The sequence below is a fragment of the Peromyscus californicus genome, unplaced genomic scaffold (genome assembly GCF_007827085.1).
Source record: "Peromyscus californicus insignis strain IS unplaced genomic scaffold, ASM782708v3 Scaffold_3__1_contigs__length_106647218, whole genome shotgun sequence".
NCBI classification, from domain to species: Eukaryota; Metazoa; Chordata; class Mammalia; order Rodentia; family Cricetidae; genus Peromyscus; species Peromyscus californicus.
This window is the reverse complement of record NW_026294551.1, coordinates 78,082,808-78,105,679: the sequence shown is the minus strand read 5'-3', so window position 1 is coordinate 78,105,679 and position 22,872 is coordinate 78,082,808. Positions and strand designations below refer to the sequence as shown.

Sequence of the window (22,872 nt, the reverse complement as noted above, 5' to 3'; positions counted from 1 at the left end):
ACATTAATATCTAATAGCTTGGTCTAGTTGAAGATACTGTCTATACTTGAATTTCTAATAGAATGTGTAGGATTTAGTGGTACCACTCTGGGTGGCCACCTCCAGTCTACAGAACTTTGGAAACTAGGAAAGATGAACTGAGTTTCCCAGGAAGGCAATGCTTGCTGTTGGAATCATGTCTATCTAACCCATGAGTACCATCAGAGCTTTCTGTTTGGTGGTTTGTCCTCTGTGGCTTGCCATAGGGTGAAGGTTCCTTTGTATAATGGGAAGTGGAAAGAAAACGCAAGGTTATAGAATATATAGCAAAAGATGTTCAAACCTTAACAAGTCAATTATGTGTGGGTATTCCATAGACAGAATCTACTAGGTCTTGAGGCTCAGAGTCTGCTATTCAGATGACAGTCATAATGCAGGGAGCCCTTGACTTACTCAGTGACTCTCAATCGGAGTGAGTCACTGGGAGACCCTGAAGAACCCAGGGGTTTTCCACAGAAAGACCAAACAGCTTCCAGGTTTATAGTGTGACTCCTACCATGTGACAATGACTGTTCCATGTGCGCAATGCTTTCAGCATAGGGATCTGACCTGACCGACATGTCTGGCAAATAACTAGTATTGATTTAAGATCTCAGAACATGAGCATCACCATTTCAGGAAGGCCACAATAGATATCATTGTTATCTGAATTTGGAGCCCAGGTGTCTTAGCTAGCACATCCAAAGTCCTTATTTACCTCAAAGTACAAAATAAAAGCAGAGTCTGGACTGCAAGAGACCACAGAGGTGGCTCAATCCCACTTACTTTCCCAGTAGTACTACTCTGGGCTTTGTGGAGTCTTGGGATCTAGGCCGTGTGCTCAGCATTTGAGAGACTGTCATGCCCGTCTCCCTGTACTACCAACAACAAACTCTTAGATGTAGCTTTTCTTGGTAAATACCTTGAGTCTTAGAAATAAATAGCCATTCCACTAAGAGTAATGACCCAGAGCCCTCAGGAGGACCAATGTGTACGTAGCCACACAAAGAAGTGAGAGTGAGCCTTGGAGTGGGCACCAAGCTTTGTGACTTCTGATCCTACTTTTTATAGCAGGCTGCCACCATTTAGCTCTTCTAGAAGGTTTGTTTTCTTCTTTTAGGGGCTCTAGGAATGAGATGAGAGTTGGCTGTGATAGTGAGGCATGTTTTCCTGACTAACACAACCAAAGTGGATCTTGTCCATTTTAAAGCTGTCCACACACTCTCTGCACCAGCAGCTACCCGCTCAACATGCCAGTCATCCATTCCAGCATGCTGCTACAGCCGTGGTAGTTTCACACTCTAGCCAGAGCATTAAAGCTCTTATAAAGTTGAATCAGAACCAGGCTTCTCAGTTCATCCAACTAACTGTTATCTAAGCTAGAACATTCTGGGCAAGAAAAGTGTAATAAACGACCCCCTGCCAACTGTACTGTGTTTTTCACTGGAAGCATCAGGATACACATGAAAAGGATAATCTCCATGGTTTATTTTGTTGCCAGCTGGTGTCTTCAGCCTGATGTGAACAGTGGCCTATGTGAGAACAGTCTTTCCCAGGTCTTGAGAGTCACACCTTCAACCTTTCTGACTCTCTGTTCTGGTGTTTATCAGGGAACAGGGGAGGGGGGAAGAGTAAATCCAAGGTAGTGCCTTGCTCTGTGTCATGGCAACCAGATGAGGCCTGGGGTCAGAATCAAAATGGGCAGCAAGTCTCATGGACTTGACAAAAGCAGATTAATCCAAAGCAGCCTGAAGAAATGTGTGCCTGTTACAGCCCAAGTAGGCTCTACTGGAGGGCTGGGAAGGACACACCAGGAACTCACATACACGTGCCCCACCTTAGCTCTAGTTTGACAAGGTGACCTGTCTCATCTTCCTTATTCTCCCATCCCTGTTGGTGAAAAGATATCCAAGGTTAACATCATCTACCTTAGGTTCACCAAGGTTGACAAGCAAATTGCTTCAAAAGATCTGTTTCCATATAATGAACTAGAGAGAAGGCATGGAAAGGAGAGCCCACAGAAACTACATCTGCTCTTCTCCTGCTTCCGGGTCCCTAATACCACTGCTACACATTGCTCAGAGTCCAGTGGCCTCCAGGAGGAGAGTATCAAGGCATCTGCTGGTTCTTTGCTCTTCTACTCTTCCCAAGTGTCCTAGGGAGCTCTCTGTCTTAAATTAGGAGTTCTGTCTCAGTGGAAACTCATGTTGTGGTTTCAAAGAGAATTTAGCAGATGTCCTTGTAGAATTAATAAGATCACATAGCCAGATAGTGCCAGACATTATATCTGATCCATACAGTGCAATCTTAGAGAAGCAGAAGTCCTATTAACAAGAACAATGTAATCTTGAGCAAGAGAACAATAATAGGACATGGAAATGCATGAGGAAAATGTGTGGAGTAAGCTGAGCAATACAGTAGCAGAGAGTCAGAGTGACAGCAGCAATGGAGGTAATGATGGTGGTCAACTGTAAAATTTAAATAAAAAGCTTATAAAACAAAAATGAAATTATGTGACGATTTTTTTGTTTTTGATTGATAATTTATTTTGCTCCATCAAGTTCAAAGCCATTTATCAAGGCTTGGGTTTGATAGGATCACAGCTCAATGTTGTATTTAAGAGCCAGTATCTGTGAAAAAAGCTCAAGGAAAATGCAGTCTAAGTAGCTGGCATTCTTGGAGCCCTTACTTCCAGCCAGGCAGCAGCATGCCATGTGTTTTTGATGGCTGTCATGCACGCTGGAGACCACTGCACACAATGCCGTTCTCTTTCAGGAACAGGAGGAGCAGGAGCTGAGGGACACTGTAAGATGGTCAGCTACTAATTTTTCCCATTTTAGAGATGGGACTTGAACTCACAGGTTCACTTGTGGGACTCAACCTCACAACAACTCCTGCTTTCACCTGGACCATGGTCCATATCTGGAGATCTTAACCCAGGAGATTAGGGTGTTGTACCCACCCTTGCTAGCACTGGCCCATGCTGGGGGTGGGGTGGGGGTGAGTCCTACCAGTACTGCCATCCTCACCAGTCTGTGGGAGTGGCATGCATAGTCTCAGAGATGCAAAAGTTTTGTTTGGAGTCACTAAGTTCTAGGGAGAATTTATCCTTATGAAGGAAAGGACACATGCTGTAGCCAAGGAGCAAGACAATTAATCTGCCTGGGCCTCTTCTCTAGAATTAGGTCCCTGTTTATCCAATGTCTTTACTCCCAGTCATATGATAGGTAGGCATGCCATCTCTAAGATTCAGTACCTGTAATCAGAAGTAGGCTTTTTAAAAAAAATCTTTATTCCATCTCCCCCATACCACAGCCCAGAGCACCCAGGTGGGTGCATCAGGACAAGCAGATAGTGAGATAGTGGTGTAGATGAACAGTGGATGCTATTATGTGCAGTCTTTTTTTAGCTGAAGAATTAAAAAAAAAAAGGCAGAGAAAATAGGGCCAGCTTAATTTACCCTCAACATGCGCTCTTCCACCACGGCATCATCTTTTGCAAATGAGTAGTTCAGCTCTGCTCCCTACTGTCCCCTGAGGGCTGGAAGAGAGAAAGGTGGCACTCCGTGGGTCCTGCCTTCTGTGTGCACTCGCTCTCACAGGATTCTAGTGATTGTATTTTCCACTCTTTTATTCTCTTTTGTTGTCTCTTGCCCTCTTCCCTATCCTTCCTTTTGGTCAATTATTTTTCTGACATTCTAAAGGCCTTCTCCCTGCCTTACCCCCAAGCATTTAGAAGAAAATGTAATGTAGTTTTTTATATATAAATGGAGGAAAACCACCGGGGTTGGTGAGAGCTAATGTTGAATGTAGGTGAGGTTTTTTTTCTTTTCTTTTCTTGACCAGAAATGTACTTGGTTGTTTTGCTTTACCACCCACATGGCGTGTGGAGCAGGGAGGGGCTTGTGCTACTGTTTGGTACAGCTCATCGTCATTTCAATATCTCTTCTGAATTCCTTCAGTTTCTAAACAATGAGTAGAAGTTGGCTTGCCTGCCGCTTGTCTAACACTGGACTAGGTACCATGGGCAATTAAAGTCGGCCTTTGTGGGATCTGGTGTTTTACTTGGAAAGACAACTTGCTCCCATGAAACAAATTAGAGAGTTGCATAACATTTATATAATCTAGTATTAAATTTGTGGCTTGCAATTCATGGGAAGGTTCTAGAAGACAGGGAATAGAGGAGTCGGAGGGAGACGGTTCAGAAAACCAATCAAGTTCCAATTATTTTTGGATGGTTCTGTGGTAGATATTTTAGGCTCTCACGATCCTCTTATTTAATCACAGAAATAGCAGAGAGGATGCATACTAAGGTGTTTAATTGACCTTTTTTTGTAAAGTGCAACATTGAGTTAGGAGAAGCAGCAGAATATATTCTAAGCAACGGTGTAGCTTATAGGGGTTAATGGTGGGCAAAAGAGTCAGGACCGGGCACTTACTCTAGTGTTATTGCTCAGAAAATGGAGAGTTATTATTCAGTGAAGGTGACTGGGCCTCAGTTTTCCCATTTGGAAATGAGGCATCTACATTGCATTTCCTTTAAAATCAATCATGATATTTTCCTCAGAATCCCCATCACCAGCCCAGTCAGAAGTGGACAGAGATTCGGGGAGGTGGGGGCAGGCAGCTCTGTTCTCAACCTTTGTTCTTTCCTTTGGACCACACCTGGCAGCACACAGATACCAAGCCCATCTGCAAAAGCGTTCTGAGAACATCACCAAAGAAACTGAATTAGTCACAAAACTGGCTCTCCCTGGTGCTGTCCCCAGTTAGTACTTTTTTACTCTTCATTCTTCAGGCTCCAATATTTGATACAAACAGGAAGTCTATACCATGGCATCTTCCAGATAGTTACATGGGAGTGCTAGTTTTTAGGGATATTAATAGATGTCCCATGTCAGATGAGAGAAAAATCTTTTTTATCCCATTAACTTTGGCAAATATTGAGTGAAACACATTCAACTTACCCTTGTGTAACTTTTGAGGTCCTATCATGCCCTGAGTCTCTAGGAGTCCGTGTTGAACATGTCACAAACTTCTGTAGCTACAGAACCCTTGTTCCTAGGGATCACCTTACAGGAAAGATACTGTAAGGACTGACATGCATTTTGATTTTATGTTAATGAAGCCAAGTTATGAAATTCAATGGTGAAAGTGATGGGGCCTGGAAGGATGGAAGAAAATCGCCTGAAATATTTGCATAATATTATCCAGATTAGAGCAGGAATGCTTAGAGCCATCATTCTTTAATGCTGCAAGGCCCTGAACAGACTTTCATATGCTGCATCTGGTTTTTTTCAGTGTGCACTTGGCATTAGATGCCATGCGATTTTTGTAGGACAGCTCTATTTAAAGATTGGCGGTACCCTCAGCTCTGACAGGAGAAGCCAACACAGCAAAGCTGTACCAACCGTTAGCCTCACATGGGGGTGCGTGCTCTCCTCTTCAGCCAAACCTAGGGTATTGTTTGAACCTAGTTCCTGGAGATGAGGTCAGAAGATGCTGCTGCGCAAAACCTTGGGAAGATGGAGTTGGGCACATGGTAGCTTGCAGGGCCTGGGAAGCAATTCTGCAACTTGAAACCCTAAACTGGAAATGGAGGATTTAACACACTCTGACACTTTCTACCTGTCTGTACTGATGGTTCTCTTCTATATACAAAGAGAGGGATGGCTGTCATGAGGACAGAAGTTGTTTCTCCATGACTGATATTCAGGGATGGATGCCGATGACACATATATGTGACCCACAGCAAGTTTCCCAGGACACTTTGTCCACCCTTGAATTTTACTGGACTTCATGTAGAGTCACAAGCCTTCAAGAATGTGTCTCAGACACCAAGCACAGCCTTTTGACTTTTAGAAGAGAAAGCTCCAGAGTGGAAATATAACTTGTCTCAGGAGCATGTTAGTATCTCAGTGCTGGGGTTATAGTCAGTGACCCTGACACCTAGCTTCACCCCCATTCAGCTTCAGGTCATATCTTGTTTTCTCATAATTTCCTTTTGGTCTTTGAATATCTTTTCATAAACACACCAACCTTTTCAAACTGGATTCACTTTGTCTCAGCACTCTAGAGCCTACCCATATCACATTGTACATGAAATAAATTCAACTAAATTAAAAAAATGAAATGAAGACATAGTGGAAAAACAATAGCTCAGTCACCATTTCTTTTAACTTTCATAATATAGATGAATATATGGTTACATATAAATAGTTGTATCCATTTATGTTCTTTTTATATATATATATATATATTAGGTACAGATGTATTTTAAAACTGATTTAATGTATAGATTTTAAATAACTGGTAGCCGTCTAATTTCTTCTCTATTTTTGCTTCAAAATCTGTATTTCTTTAACATACACCCATTGAACATGCAGAAGATGCTGGACAAAAATTTTAAGCTCTTTCTGAATCTGTTACTTTGAATATGACTTAATTTTTTCTTCAGCTTTGAGAGACTCTTATGCATGCATACAGTGAAATATGATAATGTCTACCCCATCTCTTCACTTCCTCCATATCTCCCCTAAAATGTCCTCTCCTAGCTTCATGTCTTTGTTTTTCTTACAACCCACTAAGTCTAGTTAGTGCTGCCTATGTGTGTATGGTTGTGGGGCCATGCACTGCAACATGGGAACTCTCTCAGTGGCCAAATTCACAATAAAGAATGATTCTCCCTCCCGCAGCAACTACCCATTCACAGCCAACAGCTCCTCAGGACTTTGAAGAACAACTTTCAAGCTCAAGTAATTTTATGGGAAATCATTTCTAAATGAGCTAGCATATTAAAAAAAAAAGATCGGAATGGTCTAATGACTGTTTTAATATAGTTACATGGTTACATCCATGCTCACTTTATTCTTAAAAGTGCTTTAGTCTATATTTTCATCTTTAATGACCAAATCACTTGTAACTTCCCCTCTCTGTTCATAATGATGTGATACTGACAAAAACACTTCAGCTGGCATTTTCAGCGAGTTCATGGCGTGTTCAGGAGGAGTGTGTGTATTCTCCCATAACTTCAAGCCAGAAAGCATGCAAATGAGATGTGCTTAAGCAAAGAGGAAACACTGGCTACAGCCATGCCGCATTTCTGAAGGGAGAGGGCTATCTGCGTGCTACTGTGCTCCTTTCCTGGAACTTTAGTACTCTGGTTTCTGGAATGTCCCCCAATGCTCTGAGCTGAGACTTCTTCCTCCTACACCTACACCACACTCCTCTCCCTTAGCCTTTATTCTGGGGTTTGTGCAGACCACCTTGGGGTACCTTCCTTTCAACATCCGCACACATAGTCTACCTCAGCTTCTCTTCTAGTCTGCAGTGATGGCTAGCTGCTGCTTGTGCCATCGGGGTTCTGAAAGCAATGCTTAGACTCTCCTCAGATATTTTGTCTTAAGGCTAACTTTATGCACTTATCCCCACCATATCACCTTCCTTGAGTCCTTCCAGCTTTAATTCAAAGTTGATAAGGTATGCAATTTGACCTAAGTGATGGCTGTCTAATTTTTCCTAAATTTGTGCTTCAAAGTCTATATTGATTTAATGTATTAACTACCTATTATATGGAAAATACATGATATAGAATTATGCATTTTATTTGTCTGAATCAGTTACATTAAACTTGGACTGTGAGTTTGAAGAACAGTTTTCAAGCCCTAGTAATTTTATGGGGAATCATTTCTAAAAGAGCTAGCATCTTTTTTAAATAGATAGAAATAGTCTAGGGGTTTAAATGAAGGATCTTCTCTCTCCCTTGAAGGTGGTATCCCTGTAAAATTCAGATTAACCCCTCCTAGTGCCTAACACAAATCCCCTAAAACCAATGGTATTGTATTTGTTGAATGACTCTGCCTACATTGTCATCCGTTCATTCCTTCCAAACAGATGTTCCTTAGCAATTTGATGTTTCAATCACTACTAAATAGATACAACAGTTTTCATTAATACATGTGATGATAGATATAGTTGTAGCATGACAAATATGAACATCAATACCTTATCAGAAATTGAGTGGAAATGAGTAAGAGGCAGACAAACTAGCTCTGTTTGAGATATTTATAATGGGTATTTATGTGATTTGTAACTAGTCCCTCCCCACCCCAGGCTCCCATGTAAAACAGAAAGTCAGCAGCTTAGATGACTTTCCAATGGCCACCCACCTGCTTATTTGCAAAGCTTGGGTTTGAACTCAAGCCCACTTGAATCCTGAGCCATCTTCCAACCATCTAATAATATAGCAAAACTCACTATTTAGTAAATTATGTCAAAATAGTGTAACCTCCATGGAATTTCAGGATAGAACTTGACCAAGAAAAAAAGAAAAGTATGTTGTCTGTTTTCTCCAGGTGCAGTTAAGAAGCAGCAGAGTAGGGCCAGGTGGCTCAGAACAGGTGCAGTGACAGCAGAAGGGACAGGCCTGTGTCGAGGGCAGAACTTGAAAGTCTAAAAAACAGACAGAGAACTGTATTATCGGGCAGCATATTGATAACTATTCATAAGCATAAGCATGGTGGCTCGGCTCTGAATCACTAAGAGAGAGCTGGCAGCTAGACTTAAATTTCTACTTAAAACAGCAGGATGTGCATAATGGATCCTCGAAAGACATCAAGCTCGAGCAGGTGTAGGGCCGTGGTGTTCAAAGAGGTTCTACTCCAACTTTCTACAGAGTCTACTTATCTCTCTCTCTGAAGGGACGTGCAAAAGGACACATTACTGAATATATGTGTAAATACCAGTATATCAATATGCAAATATGGACTATATCGCATGCATGTTAAATGAGTCTATATCTTACTTCTTTGATATCCTCTATACCATTGAAGAACCCGAATACTCTCTTGGTGAAGGGTAGATTCCCTGTCAGTATTTTGGCCTTTAACTATGGTTTGTTATTTTTTCTTTTCCTCATTCACGAACGGAATTTACCTGTAAACTGTGAGCTTAAGAACAAGTAACTGGCTCTTTCAATAACTGCACGGGGGCCTTCCTTTTTCTTACATTTTAATTTCTAAGCAAGGAGGCAGGAACACAGAACTGGAGACAGGCTAGAGTCAGGAACCGTAGTCTTGCTGGCCTGAATATGGTGGGCACCCTCTGAGAAGATAGTCTTTACATTGCTTAGACCCAGGGGTGAGCTCCCCTGTGAGTCTCCGCTGGACTTCAGCTCAGCACCTCCTCTCCAGCTCACACACTGTCAGGATGCAATTCAGTGTTTGGTGAAGCCCAGCTGGCCTGAGATCTACATCCTGGGAAGGGAGCTGGGGAAGGTTTATTTAAACAACAACTCACAAAATAAATAAATAAATAAACCCACAAAACCAGAGGCAGTTGCAGTACACCATGTTTATTTTAGTCCCTTTCTCCCCAATCTGTTATTTTGGAAATCGATCTCTTTGCTCTTCTGTTTTGATACAATTAACTGCATTGATTGAGGGTCACGGTTAACTTCCTGGCTCAAAGAACTAGGCAGTGTATTTTTTGGAATGCTTAATGAGGATACCAGGAGGTTTGTGGTAGCCAAGTCAAAAACTTTTTGTTTTTATTTGTATTTATTTATTTTTTTTTTAGGAAAAAGAGAGAATTCTGAATGGAATGGCAATGGTCATTTCTTTCTTCTGTTTTCTTTTGGTGGTTATGGAATCAAACCCAGGCCCTCAAGAATGCTGGTCAATTTCTCTACTCTAAGCTATGCCCTTAGCCCTGAGTATTTCTTTTCTGAACACTCACAGAGGAATTTCTTCCATCTTTACCTTAATAATGAGCGGTATTTTAGGCATCTTGTTATTTGCTCATTCAGTGTTTGATGAGTAGTTTATGAGAACTGACTTATTTCAAGGTCCCAGTAAAAACAAAAAACACCAATCATATATCTTCAAGGAGCTGATATTCTATGCAAGGAACACAGACAACAGCTAGGGAAGTCCCTCTGCAAACCACAGACAGACAGACAGACAGACACACACACCCATCTATCTGTCTGTCTGTCTATCTATCTATCTATCTATCTATCTATCTATCTATCTATCTATCTATCTATCTATCTATCTACCATCTATCATCTCTATATCTATGTCTAGCTCTCTGGTAAGAGAAATGTCCAACAGCATTCAGAAGCATCACTGGATACTCAGAAGCTAGGTTTAACTCCCCCATGGAACTCAATTCCTGAGATTGAGTTTCAAAGGTCTCCTTACAAGTTTATCTTTGGGGTTTCATGAGACAGACCTCTGTGCTAAACATTGGTTTTAGCTATTTCTTGGAAGGATGAAAGGAAACCAGAGTGTTTGTGCACTATTCAATGCCTCTGCTTACTCATTCTCTCTTTCCCTGAGAATTCACATTCTGAGGCCCAGACAGGCACTTTTGTGGAATGAAAAGATCTGTGTTAAAAATGCCAGAGAAGTCTGATTAGGTGGGAATGAATCAAAATACACAGATGAACCCGGGAGGCCCAAGTGGAGGCTGAGCGGGACTGTCCTCAGGCATGTACACTTTTCATAGTTTAACTTGCTGAAGGAAGGCCTAAAATAAGTTAGTTTTTTTAAAAAACATTTATTTGTGTAGAGTGATGTGTGTGTGTAGGTCAGAGGATAACTTGTGGGAGTTGGTTCTCCTCTTTCCATTGAGTGGGTCCCAGGGAATCAAACTTGGGACACCAGGCTTAGCAGCAAGCACCTTCACCCCTTTGAGACATCTTTCTGGCCCTGAAAAAAAAAAAAATTTTACCATGCCATTTCTAGTTACAAAAAGACGAATGCTCCAGAAGCAAGTTATTTCTTTGGCCACTGACATATCTCTTTAAAGCTCCGAAGGTAGATTTGGTCTCAAAGCTTTAATTATGCGTTATGTTACAGCTTCCTTATTTAAGTGTCTCTTCCATGTCCATCACTCAGTACCCCCTGCCTATCTCAGAAGAGATGGGTATTATCATTCTAATTGAGAAGGAGGGAGAATGCTGTGAGAATTATTAATACATAAATTAAAAAATTAATCTAGAAGGCACTTTAGAGTCCCTAGAGAAGCACTATCCAAACACAAAACATATTTAATATTATTCTCAGCTCCCACAGGGAAGATCTGAGCTCATATAGCCTATGATTCAATTGGTAAACTGAGGCATAGATAGTAACAGTAGCAGAGCAGAATACAGATGCTGTGAATCAAAGACCTAGATCTCACTCCATTTTTTTTTGCTGATGATTAGTGTTAATTAGTTTCCCAGAGAACCACAAACTGCCCCTTCCTTTTCTCTATTCCTTTGAGTTTTTCTTTGTTTTAGACCTTTTTTTTTAATTCAACTTTCTAATGTTGCAGGTAGTTCAGAGTCTTAAGGTTGGTGGGGAAAGTTTGAAATCATTTGTGTGTTTTCTAGTAATCTGTTTGCACATGGCTCAGAATTTCCTGTTGCTTTTCTTTCATATCATGCCAGTGGCTGGAAGACATGCATGTGGGCTGATGGTGGAATTGCTTCTGAGCTCTGCCGGGGAATTGTTCTCGGCTTAGCTTCACAGGGAGAACGGCTGTTCTTTGTGCTTCCCATGCTCCCAGACATGGAGGCTAAAGGATGTACTAGGGATGCAATTGATGTTTTCAAAGGCAGAGAGAGGGTGTAAAGTCCTCGGAACAGAAATTATGGAAAAATGATAAGCAGTCTAGAGAGAGAGAGAGACAGTTGTGGCATTATAATGATGGCCATTAGTCAGGGGAGTTTGTTGCTTCTAATTGGTCCCTTAGTTATGTTTCTAAACTTTTCTGAAACTCACTTTCCTTATCTATGAACCAGCTAATAGCCATACCTACCCCCTGAAGTCTATAGGGCATAAGTCACTGAAAGAGCTCAAGCTAGTGCTGAGCACATGGTGAGAAGACCACAAAAGGTCATTGCTGCTTAGGCCATTGCCATCATTACTTATTGAGAACTGGAGAGCTATATAGAGAGCACATGCCATGGCCCCTCAGAGAAGACAGCTCTCCCAAAGGCATGACTTTCCCCAGCATTCTACAGCCTGTTTTCCTCTCTAACTCCAAATGCTCAGGGATCATGCCTTCCTATTTCTAATGTCCTTCTGATGCTACAAGAGGCCACACACAGACCCTCTTCTGGGCTTCCAGACTTTGCAGGTGGCTTCCTCAGACTGCTGCCTGCACATGCGCAGCTGCTCCATGTGCTCTGTGTCCTCTCTGCTCTGCCCAGTGCTTCTGTCATGAGGGGCCCTATTTCGCCATTGCCACATCTGGGTCTGTCTTTCTCACAGAGGCTTCACTAGCCACCCGTAGTCCATAATGAGCCTGTGTCACTTGACTCCACTCCACAGGGCTCTTCTGGCTCTGTTATCCGAGTCTGGAGAAGAAAAACACTCGTATAGGCAGCCTGAGGGGGCCACATTTCTTGCTTACTGGTGGCCTGGTAGCCTCTCCAAGCCATGAAGAGACCATGAATGTTCTGTCTTTACACAGTGCCTAATGGTTTTCCCTGAGTGTAATAGTCATGTGTTTTTACTGTTGAAGAGTTGGAGAAATTAGAAGAGTCAGCCAGAGGAAGCTAAAGCTACCCACAACTTTACCAGAGGCCATGTCTGTTAGCATGTCACTGCCTCCCTTTTGAGGTTCCTCTGTGCCATTACATATCTAGTCCCTGTATAATCACATGGCATGCACAGTACTCCAAACTGGCAGCATTCTACTTTTCATTTTTGATAATATTTTGCCACAGTAATTTATTTACAGTATTACTTCCTGTGTAAGCATAAGGGATGAGCACACATACACACAGGGACACATCTAAATTTGTAAGTTTAGGAGTAAAATGCTCTTTTAGTGTAGATCTTTTATTATTACTGTCTTCACTTCTCTTAATTTTATATTTTTTATTTTGACTAATGACTGTGTCTGTGTGTGTGTGCTCGCGCACATGCTTGTGCACATGCACATGCGTGCATGCGCTCACATGCAGTACCCCAGGAGACTGGAAGAGGGTGTCAGATCCTCTGGAACTGGATTGTTTTAAAGCAGTTGTAAGCTAGCCAAGGACTTGGTTCTCTAGAAGAGCAGCAAGCAGTTTTAACCACTGAGCCATCCCTCCAGCTCCTCAATACCTTAAAATGTTTACTTAATCATTTTTTATGGGAGGCACAGACCTTTAGAAGTGCTCCTCTTTCTTAACATATTGAAACAATATAGGCAGCAATTCATGCTCATGTTGGGATATGAGTGCAAAACTAGCTGGGTTATCATTTTGAGAGTAACTTAATTGGGGAATGTATTAATTATTACTGGGTTAAGAAGAATGGACTCATGTAAGGATTATTATACCTATTGGAGTCAAACACCTAATGGAATTATGAAAGCATTTGCACATGACTTTATTCCAGGAATATTTAGAAAATCATGTACGGAAAGCATTTATTTTGTAACATATTTCTAAATTTGTTTTTTTTATTTTGTGTGTATGAATGTTTTGCCTGCATGTATGTATGGTACCTATGGAGGTCAGGAATAAAGGGATTGGATCTCCTAGAACTGGAATTGCATATGGTCATGAGCCACCATGTGGATGTTGGATGCTGGGGACTGAATCTAGGTCCTCTGCAAGAGGACCTAGTATACTCTTAGCCATTGAGCCATCTCTCTAGCCCCTCATTATGTATCTTTTAAGGATAGACATAGGAATTCAAGATCTTCTCCTAATCTCAAAAACTGTTTAATGGGAGAAAACTAAGCAGGGGATTTGCAATGGCAAACAGTAAATAGGTTTCTGAGAGTTATATAGAGCATAAATGTCAGGATCGTCTGAATTCCTATCAAGAGGCAGACCACTCTTTCTTGAAAATCCAGTAAAAGTGACTGTATAGAGAACATGCAGCCAGGCTTCAGAGACAAGCTGAGCACAGGCAGGCAAGAATTACCTGGACCTAGTTCCCCTCTCGTTCCTTATACAGCACTAAATTTGATTTCCTTGTTTCTATGCCTACAGACTATAAGTGCAGATTAGGAGGTGCAGAGGACAAAGGCACAGAATAAAACAGAAATAATTTCAAGTGCTTAACTGTTTGGAAGCGTTTTAGGTCATGAAAACAGCACTGTATACTTCAACAGTCACTTAGTGTTTTTCTGTATTTCAGCAAGATATAAGACAAGGGATTCCAAACATGAGCTTGATTTATCAAGGTTAAGTTACGTTACATATGTTGTGCATGTTTTAGACAGCATTCAAAGCATTTTGGAAGGATTTCAATATGAATAGAATACTTTTTCCTTTTTATCTATTTGTTGAGAATGTTATGCATGTATACAATATAATTTGTTCATATTTACACACAAAACACACACACACACACACACACACACACACACACCAAGCAACACCTAGAAAACCCTCTCCCAAATTCATGTCCTTTTTTTTTTTTTTTTTTTTGCTTTTTTAAAAATTTAATCTGAGTCTAATTAGTGCTGCCCCTGTATACGTGGGCAGGGCCATTAACTGGAGCATGCTCAACCTACCAGGGGCCACATCTGTAAAGAAAATGGACTTTCCCTTTACTAGCAGCCATCAGCTACCAGTAGCTCCTCAGCTAGAGGTAGATGTGATGTTTCCTGAGCCTTGGAGGGAGGCAGTGTGATCCAGATGTTCCTTTTATGGCTGATCATCTCACAGACATGTATCCTCTACACTTTGACCAGTTGTGAGTCTCTGTATTAAGTGTTGTCCCCTTCACAAAGACGCATCTCTGATGAGGGCTGAGAGCTGCACTCACCTATGGGTATAGAGAGGTACATATTTAGAAGGTAGCTTGCTACTCTGTTCCTTTAGCAGAATAATAATAGTAGGTTTCTCCTCTAGAGGTTATGAACTCCCCAGCCTAGGGCAAAATTTCTAGGCAATATTGTTGCTGCTTTTTGTAAGTGAACCTTAGCTTTCCACAAAAACACCAGCCATGGCAATGAACTTGGTCTCCAGAGTTCCACTGTGGCATGGCCTTACTGAACTATTTCTTTGTGACTCTCTAGCCCATAAGCTCAGACTTCCTTTATATTCTAGAGAAGAGGCTAAAGCATTTCTGATTCCTAAGATGACTTTACCCCAGTGCCCTCTCTCTGCTTCCTGGAACATTTAACAGCATTCCTTGTGGATTTTGGCATCGACAACTTTCTCATTCTTCTGCCCAGTACAAGCTAGTGTCCCTCGGTGGTAACCAGGGGCTGTGTTTGTATTCGGTTTCTCATCACCTCACTCATGATTCCCAGGCAAAACATTTGAACTCGGTGGTTTGCACATTTAAATGAGCCCCCCTTCTCTGTTGTTGCCATCCAATAGCATAAACATAAGCTAGTGTTGACTCACTATAGACTGCCCAGAGAGGATGTTCTGACCACGGTGTGTTCAGACTAGGCCACAGCATTGAGCTCAGGGGGCCGTTACTGACCTCATAGAGAGAGAACTTTGAGAATGCAGCTCCATCACAGGTCAGACAGTCAAATGCCAGGGCTGGATTTTTTTTTTTAAGAACCAGATAATGCCCATTTTATGACCATTAATAACATTTTCTTTATATAAACTGAGATAAGAGTAATAAAAAATACATTCTGCTCCATAGTATAATTTGATTGCCAATAGAGTTCAGAAATGAACTTTCTCATTGTGCATGCAATATCGCGTGGTGGAAGGGTGGCCATCCAACAGCCCCCTTCCAAACCTTCCATTTCTCTTCATAGAGGACCTTTAGGTTAGCCAGAGCCATAAGCTATTCCAGGGAGGCAGATCCTTTGCTCTCTCCCCTTTAAAGTGCTTTGATTGTGCCTCTGGTAGTTAATGTGCCAAATGGTCTTCAGGGTGTTTCCTACACGTGTTCTGCAGCTAATTAGAGTGCCTGAGCCTACTGTTTTCCTACCCCTGTACTCTCCATGTGTTTAAGAGCTCAGTTCAAACACCAGGCCCATGGAGAGGCATGGCAAAGCTCTGCTCTGATTTGGGCATCTGTTGCAAACAGGTTTTCCAAAGGATATCCTGTGGGAGATAAACCATTTCATTAGGCCAGGTTCCCTTTCCAAACCAGGAAACCCAGGGCCGCTGTGAAGGAAAAGCCAGATAATGCTGGTGTGGCTGTATGCAGAGCACTTGTAAATGTTGTTGTCAGCGTCTTTCCTACAGGTTCCATCCAGATTGTGTCTACTGACAGGTTAATGATGTGTTTTAAAGCTCTGTTTATGGAGAGCCGATAGGGCAGCTGGGACATGAGTACTTTACGTATTGCACTGACCGTTCCCCTTCCATGTTTCCTGCAGTTGATAACTCCCCATGCCATTCGTGTGCAGACACCTCCTCGGCACATCCCCGGTGTTGTGGAAGTCACATTGTCCTACAAGTCCAAGCAATTCTGCAAAGGGACTCCAGGCAGATTCATCTATACAGGTAAGCATGACTACAGGTCGTCATCACAGAGGGGCTTGGCTGCATGAGATCTTTGTTTTACTTGATCTTGTATATGTAAGTATTTTTTTTTTAAAAAAACTTGTTTCTGTTAAGACAGATTTTTCTCCATTTCAACAGATATAGGACCAAAGATATTGCTATGATTATTATTACTAAAAGCTTATGTAGGTGCAATGGTTTTGAATGATGAAATAATTGGTTAGCTACTTAGAGAAATAACATGAGAAGTAAGAGAAGGCAGGTAGTACTAGACAGGACCAAGGTCTCTCTAGTAGCTTGGCGAGCTTGTTGGGAGTTTGCTTTATGGAACAGGGTTGAGCTTTAATGAACAGTACTTATTTCTTCTAGCCTCTTGCAACATCTGAATTAAACACGTTTGGTAGTTTTCATAGTTTATTCTGGGTTGATGCTTTTTTTTCCCCAGTAAGCTGCATCCCCCACCCCACCTCACGTGACCCCCCCACCCCCAACAGCATTGGCACATGGCCCTGCCTTGTGGTAAGCAGCTAGGGTTACAGGGTGCATCTGAAATCCCTCCCACCAGGCACAGCCAATCAGGCAGGATCTGGGATGGCAGGATGTGGAAATACATGTAATAGGCAAAGCAAACACCCAGGGTTCTTTTACCGTTCCGAATTTGCTATGGAAGGGGAGGAGGGACCACGAGACTCTTTGTTTCTTACATGCTCAAAGGTGAGGCCCAGACTGACGTCGAGGACTACACGTGGTGTGATAAATTCAAAGCCTCTTTGCTTCACATCACCTGATTAGCTCCATCCATGATCTAGTCACAGCTTTTTTTCCCCTCCATTTATTGTTGAAGGTCCACTAGGCCTACCCATGTGGATGGGAAGTTGTTTTCACACAAAGGGGTCTGGAGCACAGAGCTGGTTCTGTTAGTACATCCTAATTAAACCACATAATTCAACGGGCAGATTTCTTTTTTGCTGTGATAGCCTACCTCAAAGTGTTTTCTCCTACAATCTTATACTGTGAACTAAACCAAGCATGCTTCATAGTCATCCTGTCCCTCTCTCTCTCACAATGACGAAACACACACACACACACACACACACACACACACACACACACACACACACACAAACAAAAAACCCAGTTAATATATCTTGACCCTCAGAAATGCCTCCCAGCCCTTTAAACAAAATACAGGGTTGATGCCTGCCTGCCGATTAGTTTTAGTTAATTGAAAATTATAGGATTGACCCAAGAGGAAAATTTTGTTTGCACTCCAATCACTTTTACAAATTAAGGAAAATTACCACAATTTTGTTTAGCTCAGGTTTCACACTGAGTTCATGAAATTAGCTCAGCCATCCCAACAAAGTCAGCACTTTGTTAGTGAGCGTTTGAAAAAAAAAGTCTATCTGGAGTTTTGTGGTGTATACAAACGAAGCATAGAGAAAGCTATGATGCTTTATAGAAGTGGGCCAAGTGTTTTTAATTAGGCTCATTGGTTCAGCGTAAGTTTTGAAGAACAATCAAAATAGCAGATTAGCTGTTTCTTTTAAATTTAGGATTTCTTGCCATTCATTTTTCCCATGAGAACTTCCACACACTTCCACACAACACTGTAATTTTTCTTTTTTCTTTTCTTTCTTTCTTTCTTTCTTTCTTTTTCTTTCTTTCTTTCTTTCTTTCTTTCTCTCTCTCTCTCTCTCTCTCTCTCTCTCTCTCTCTTTCTTTCTTTCTTTTTTTTTTTTTTTTTTTTTTTACAAGCCTCATTATGAGCTTGCAGGAAAAAAGACCAATTGAAATTTCTGATACTGTAACATTTGCCACCATCATTCCAAGGGATGGGAGTTTTTCACAGTGTTCCTCGCTGGACTTGCTGTTCTGGAACATATTATAAAACCACAGAGGCCAAATGTTTCCTCTGAGGAGTTTGGACTCTGTTTTTGGCCGAAAACATTTAGGCCTCGCTGGTTGCTTATTTACTCTGCTATTAAGAACAAGAAAGAAGAAGAAGAAAATACTTGCGGAGTGGGAGGTACCAGAAGCAGTCAGCCATGGTTTCCGCTTTAGTGACAATGTCCTTGCTCATTAATGGTTCCATTTTGTGGTCAGGTCTCATTTAGAAGAAATTATTTTTAATCAGTGTTCAACAAAATATACCCTAGAGCCACCTGGTCATAAATTTTTTTTTTAAATCACTACCATTACATTACTTAAATTCTCAAACAAAACAAAACAAAATACACACACATACACATACACACACACACACACACACAAAATGAAACAAAACAAAACAAAGTAAGACAAAAACAAAACAAATAAACAAAACGAAAAAACCTCTAAGTACTGACCAATCCACTATTATTCAAGTTTTTTTTTAACCATTCAAAAATTGTGATCAATTTAAGAACTCACATCTGGGGAAATCTGTATCACACTGGAATTAAGATCAAAGATAAAAACAGCAGATCTGCAAGCTGAGGGAAGTAATTACGGCGGAAAGTGTGTTGATATGCTCGTGTGTGGGAATTTGAAGAAACCAAAGAATTCATGCTGTCAGCTGTGGGCAGTTGATGAGAAGTTGCCATTTGAAATGTATGCTAGGAAGGAATATAACCTCTTCTTGTGTTAGAAAAATAAAAATAGAAAGAAATCAGGACAAAGGCTCCTTGGCTATTAATAGTTACAGTGACATCACGTGGTTTTCACTGGGAACTTCTGAGCCTCCTGATCACTGGCATATGGCTTGTCCTTGTGGAGGGTCCTTAGTCATGGCTGGCCTCCCAGTCTGTGTGGTTCCCGCCATTTACCTCTGCGTTTGTCAAGGCTTACCTGTGAAGGGAGAGAAAAGGGGTCTCAATGCCCTTCTGTTCTTTGTATCTAAACAACTGCTCAGGGCATTGTGAGTGTACAAGCCCCTCTGCTGCCCACTCCCAGAAGTTCACTTCACACTTAATTTTCTTTAACATCCACACTACCTCAAGATGTGGGGCTTGCCTTTCTGGATTGGTAAACTAATCGTGAGTCTTCATGGAATGTCACTGGAATTTTTTCCCTTTTAAAAAAAAAAGGAAATATCATAGAACTGAAAAAATAAGACCCCAATTAAGGTACTCCCACTGTTTTCAGAGTGCTCAAGAGAGTTTGGGTACAGGAATATGGGAGGCACTAAAATTCTACTTTAAACAAAGCCAGAAAATAAAACCAGACAGAAACACCCTGGTCTAGTCGATGCAAATAAAGGCAGCCTTTGAGAGGAAGTGGTCTGACTGGCCCCGTTTGTAAGGATGCTGGGTGCAACCCTCCTCCACTAGACCTCAGACTTGAGCATTCTTATTCACTGGCTATATGATGTTCTTGTATTTGCCCAATCAGAGTCATGGAAAAGAGTTGAGTCCTGGCTTAACTAGAACCACAGAAGCCCAACAGCACTGACCCGATCAAAGTTTATTGTGTCTGATTATTCTTTTGCAAATGTAGGGGTAGAGATGACCTTACATGTTAAGTGTTTCTAGATGAAAAACAAAACAAAACAAAACTAAAACCTCATCTAGTCACAGGATTAATTTCAGCGTCCCAAGATCCTGTATCTGGTCAGTCAGTCCAGGTAGACCAGATAAAAATCACAGGACTCACCAGATCTCACTGGTTGTGTAGGGTTTCCCTAACACCGTCATTGTTCACAGTGCTTGTTTTCTTGTAGCCATTCAGTCTAAGTGAGCTGTTTCTTTCAGGAGCATGATCATTCCTGCTGAGCCTTCAGTGAACTTGGGTGCTAATAAAAGTTTCTTAGTAGCTGTTAGCTGTTTCTTCAAAATTCTTAGAATTGGGGTTTCTAGTAACAAGTAGGCGCATCTGAAGTTAGCACTTTACTTTCATTCTAGGGATTTTTTCATAAGAAAGGCCTTTGTGTCCAGGGAAAATCAGAAAACAACAAAACAAAACAAAAGACCACAGGATAATGTTTGACCAACTCAGGGTTGCACTCACAATCATATTACTCCCCAACAGGTTGGGGAGAGCCATGGGTGAGCAACCAACAGATCTCTGGTTATCTGGTTAGGCTACCTATCACAGCCTTTCTACCATCTGCTTTCCCATTTTAACCATGTTCACCCAACTTGTGGCCACTGTGGAAGAGCCGATCCAAACAGTGTATTGATTTAGGAATGAAACTTCTTCCTGAAATACTTCCAGTGTGTATTTCTCACCCCTGGGCGATGCAGAACATACCACTCGGCCTGCAGAGTGGGCCATACAGGCAAATGCGTTCTGTGGCTCTTGATGACTCTAAGTGTCCCGCTTCTGATCATGTTGGTTTTAATCCTCCTCTCTCCTCCCCCAGCTTTTCCCTTCCTCTTTCCTCTCCATCAGTTTCCTTTTTCATTGCCAGTAATACAGTGCTGCTTAGGGATTGGGTACTTCCATTTAAGGTAATGGATATAGATTGAACTCTCAGCTTTGCCGTTTACTGGAGAGGCTATTCCTGAGACCTCCACATTATGACTGAGCCACAGTTACCTCATCTTTGCAAGAAGAGAATGATAACTTGCTAGGGTTGTTTTGCGAATCAGAGCAATGCATAGCACCTAGAAGGAGGCTAAGTCCAGTGTTGGCGTTAAGGAATTGTGGCCATTATCTTTAGCCATTCTTTCTTTTTAAAAATTGTGATTTTCTGTGTCTGAGGGTTTTGCCTGCATGTGTATAAATGCAACTTGTGCATGTCCAGTACCAATGGAGTCCAGGCAATGGCATTAGGTCTTCAGGAACTGGGATGACAGACAGTTGCAAGCTGCCATGTGGATGCTGGGAGCTGAACCTGGGTCCTCTGCAAGAGCACAAAATCTCCAAACTGCTGAGCTATCACTGAAGCCCCACCCATCCATTTTTGAGTCTGTTTTCTGGAGCAAATATTTCACATCCTGTTTAACATCATCCTCATCTTCCTATATGTCTAAGATATGCCTTTAAAGATTTTTAATAACAGAATCATAAGCACCAGTACACTGAAGCATCAACAACTAGAAAGAGCAATGCATGAGTAGTTATGGTAACAAGAAACAGAGATTTATAAATAATTATTCCATTGGATGTTGTCACAACAAAATGACCCCGACTGAGTGCTCATGAGGAAAGTAAAATTATTTAATTCACACTTTAGGAGATTGAATATCTGGGACCAAATGGTCCCATCTGCGGGGCCTCTGGTAAGGGCCACGTGGGCTGCATCACAACATGGTGGATGGCATCGTGGGGAGGCATATGTGAGAGTGATCACATGGTGAGACTGAAAGCTGGGGGGATTCAGGTTTGTTCTCTTGATTCCCACCTGGTTCTCACGAGAACCAGGCAGGATTCGGCAAGGAGTGCATTGATCCTTCCCAAAGGCTGCACATCCAGTACTAGTGAAATTAAACTTTATTTAAATTATTCAAATTTCTTTGGGCCCCACCTCTTAATTCTGCCACATTGGACACCCTCCATCTAGCCCATGGACCCTTGGGGGCCAAACTCCATGGCTCAGATAATAAATATTTTGATTAGCAGTCTTGATTTGGAAATTTCCAAGGTATTGACTTTTTTCAAGAAAAATATGTGGGTTTTCTCTTCTTTCCACCTGCAATTTCTTCTTTTCTTCTTTAGGACATGTCACATGGATCACCAACTTCCCTCATATAGGCTACAGTAAGCTTCAACTCTAGGTTCAAGACCTTCTAGCCCACAAAACTCTGCCTTTTCCTTCTTGGAAGCTTTTCCCCACAATATGAAAGCTAACACCTTGGGGCCAACCAAATCTTTCTCTGTAAGTGGGAGGCAGAGAGTTAGAACCCGATCAGTCTCCTATTTTGTAGCCTGTCCTTATGTGAACTCATTGCTGCCTGAGTTTTCTGAAAAGCCACTGCCTCATAATCGCCCTGCAGAGAAACACCTCTGTTTGCTCACTAGATGTAAGGCTGCCATGCAGCCCCTTTGCCTTGGCCCTGGTAGCTCACTCAAGCTTTGCCCTGATGTTTTCTCAGCTCCTTCCTAGGCCTCATATTCATTCTATATTTAATACCTGGGGCATGGCAATTGCCTTTTGTGCAAGCACATGCAAGACTTAGAGTTCTAACTCTGTTCCTCTGGCCACTCTCTGCCCGCACAGGGAAATGGACAGAGCACTAGCTGAGACACTGCCCGAGAGACGTAGTATAGGTTCTTATGTGCCCTGGACTCCGGTTGTTTTCACCTCACAATGGGCTAGTTTGAATAGGTAACTTTGATACTCCCTGTAACTTGTCTTAACTGACACAGAATTTTTGTCATTGGATCTCTCTGGTCCCATGCAATTAGACCACTCCCTCATCATTAGCTTCCTTATACTCACAGCTTCCTATTGTTTGTGGATAAAACAAAAATGGAATCCAAAATAGACCCACTAATGTGATAAGGAGACAGCCT

The 22,872-nt window shown here is 41.7% G+C and overlaps 1 protein-coding gene across 6 annotated transcripts in view; it reads left to right on the top strand.

Moving 5' to 3' along the window:
- Ebf1 (EBF transcription factor 1) overlaps positions 1 to 22,872 on the top strand; it is a 411,013-nt gene that overhangs the window by 310,310 nt on the left and 77,831 nt on the right. For all 6 annotated transcript variants that reach the window (XM_052758377.1, XM_052758378.1, XM_052758375.1 and 3 more), the window contains exon 10: positions 16,308 to 16,434. In XM_052758377.1, the coding sequence (XP_052614337.1) occupies positions 16,308 to 16,434 (127 nt within the window). The remainder of the gene's footprint in view (positions 1 to 16,307; positions 16,435 to 22,872) is intronic.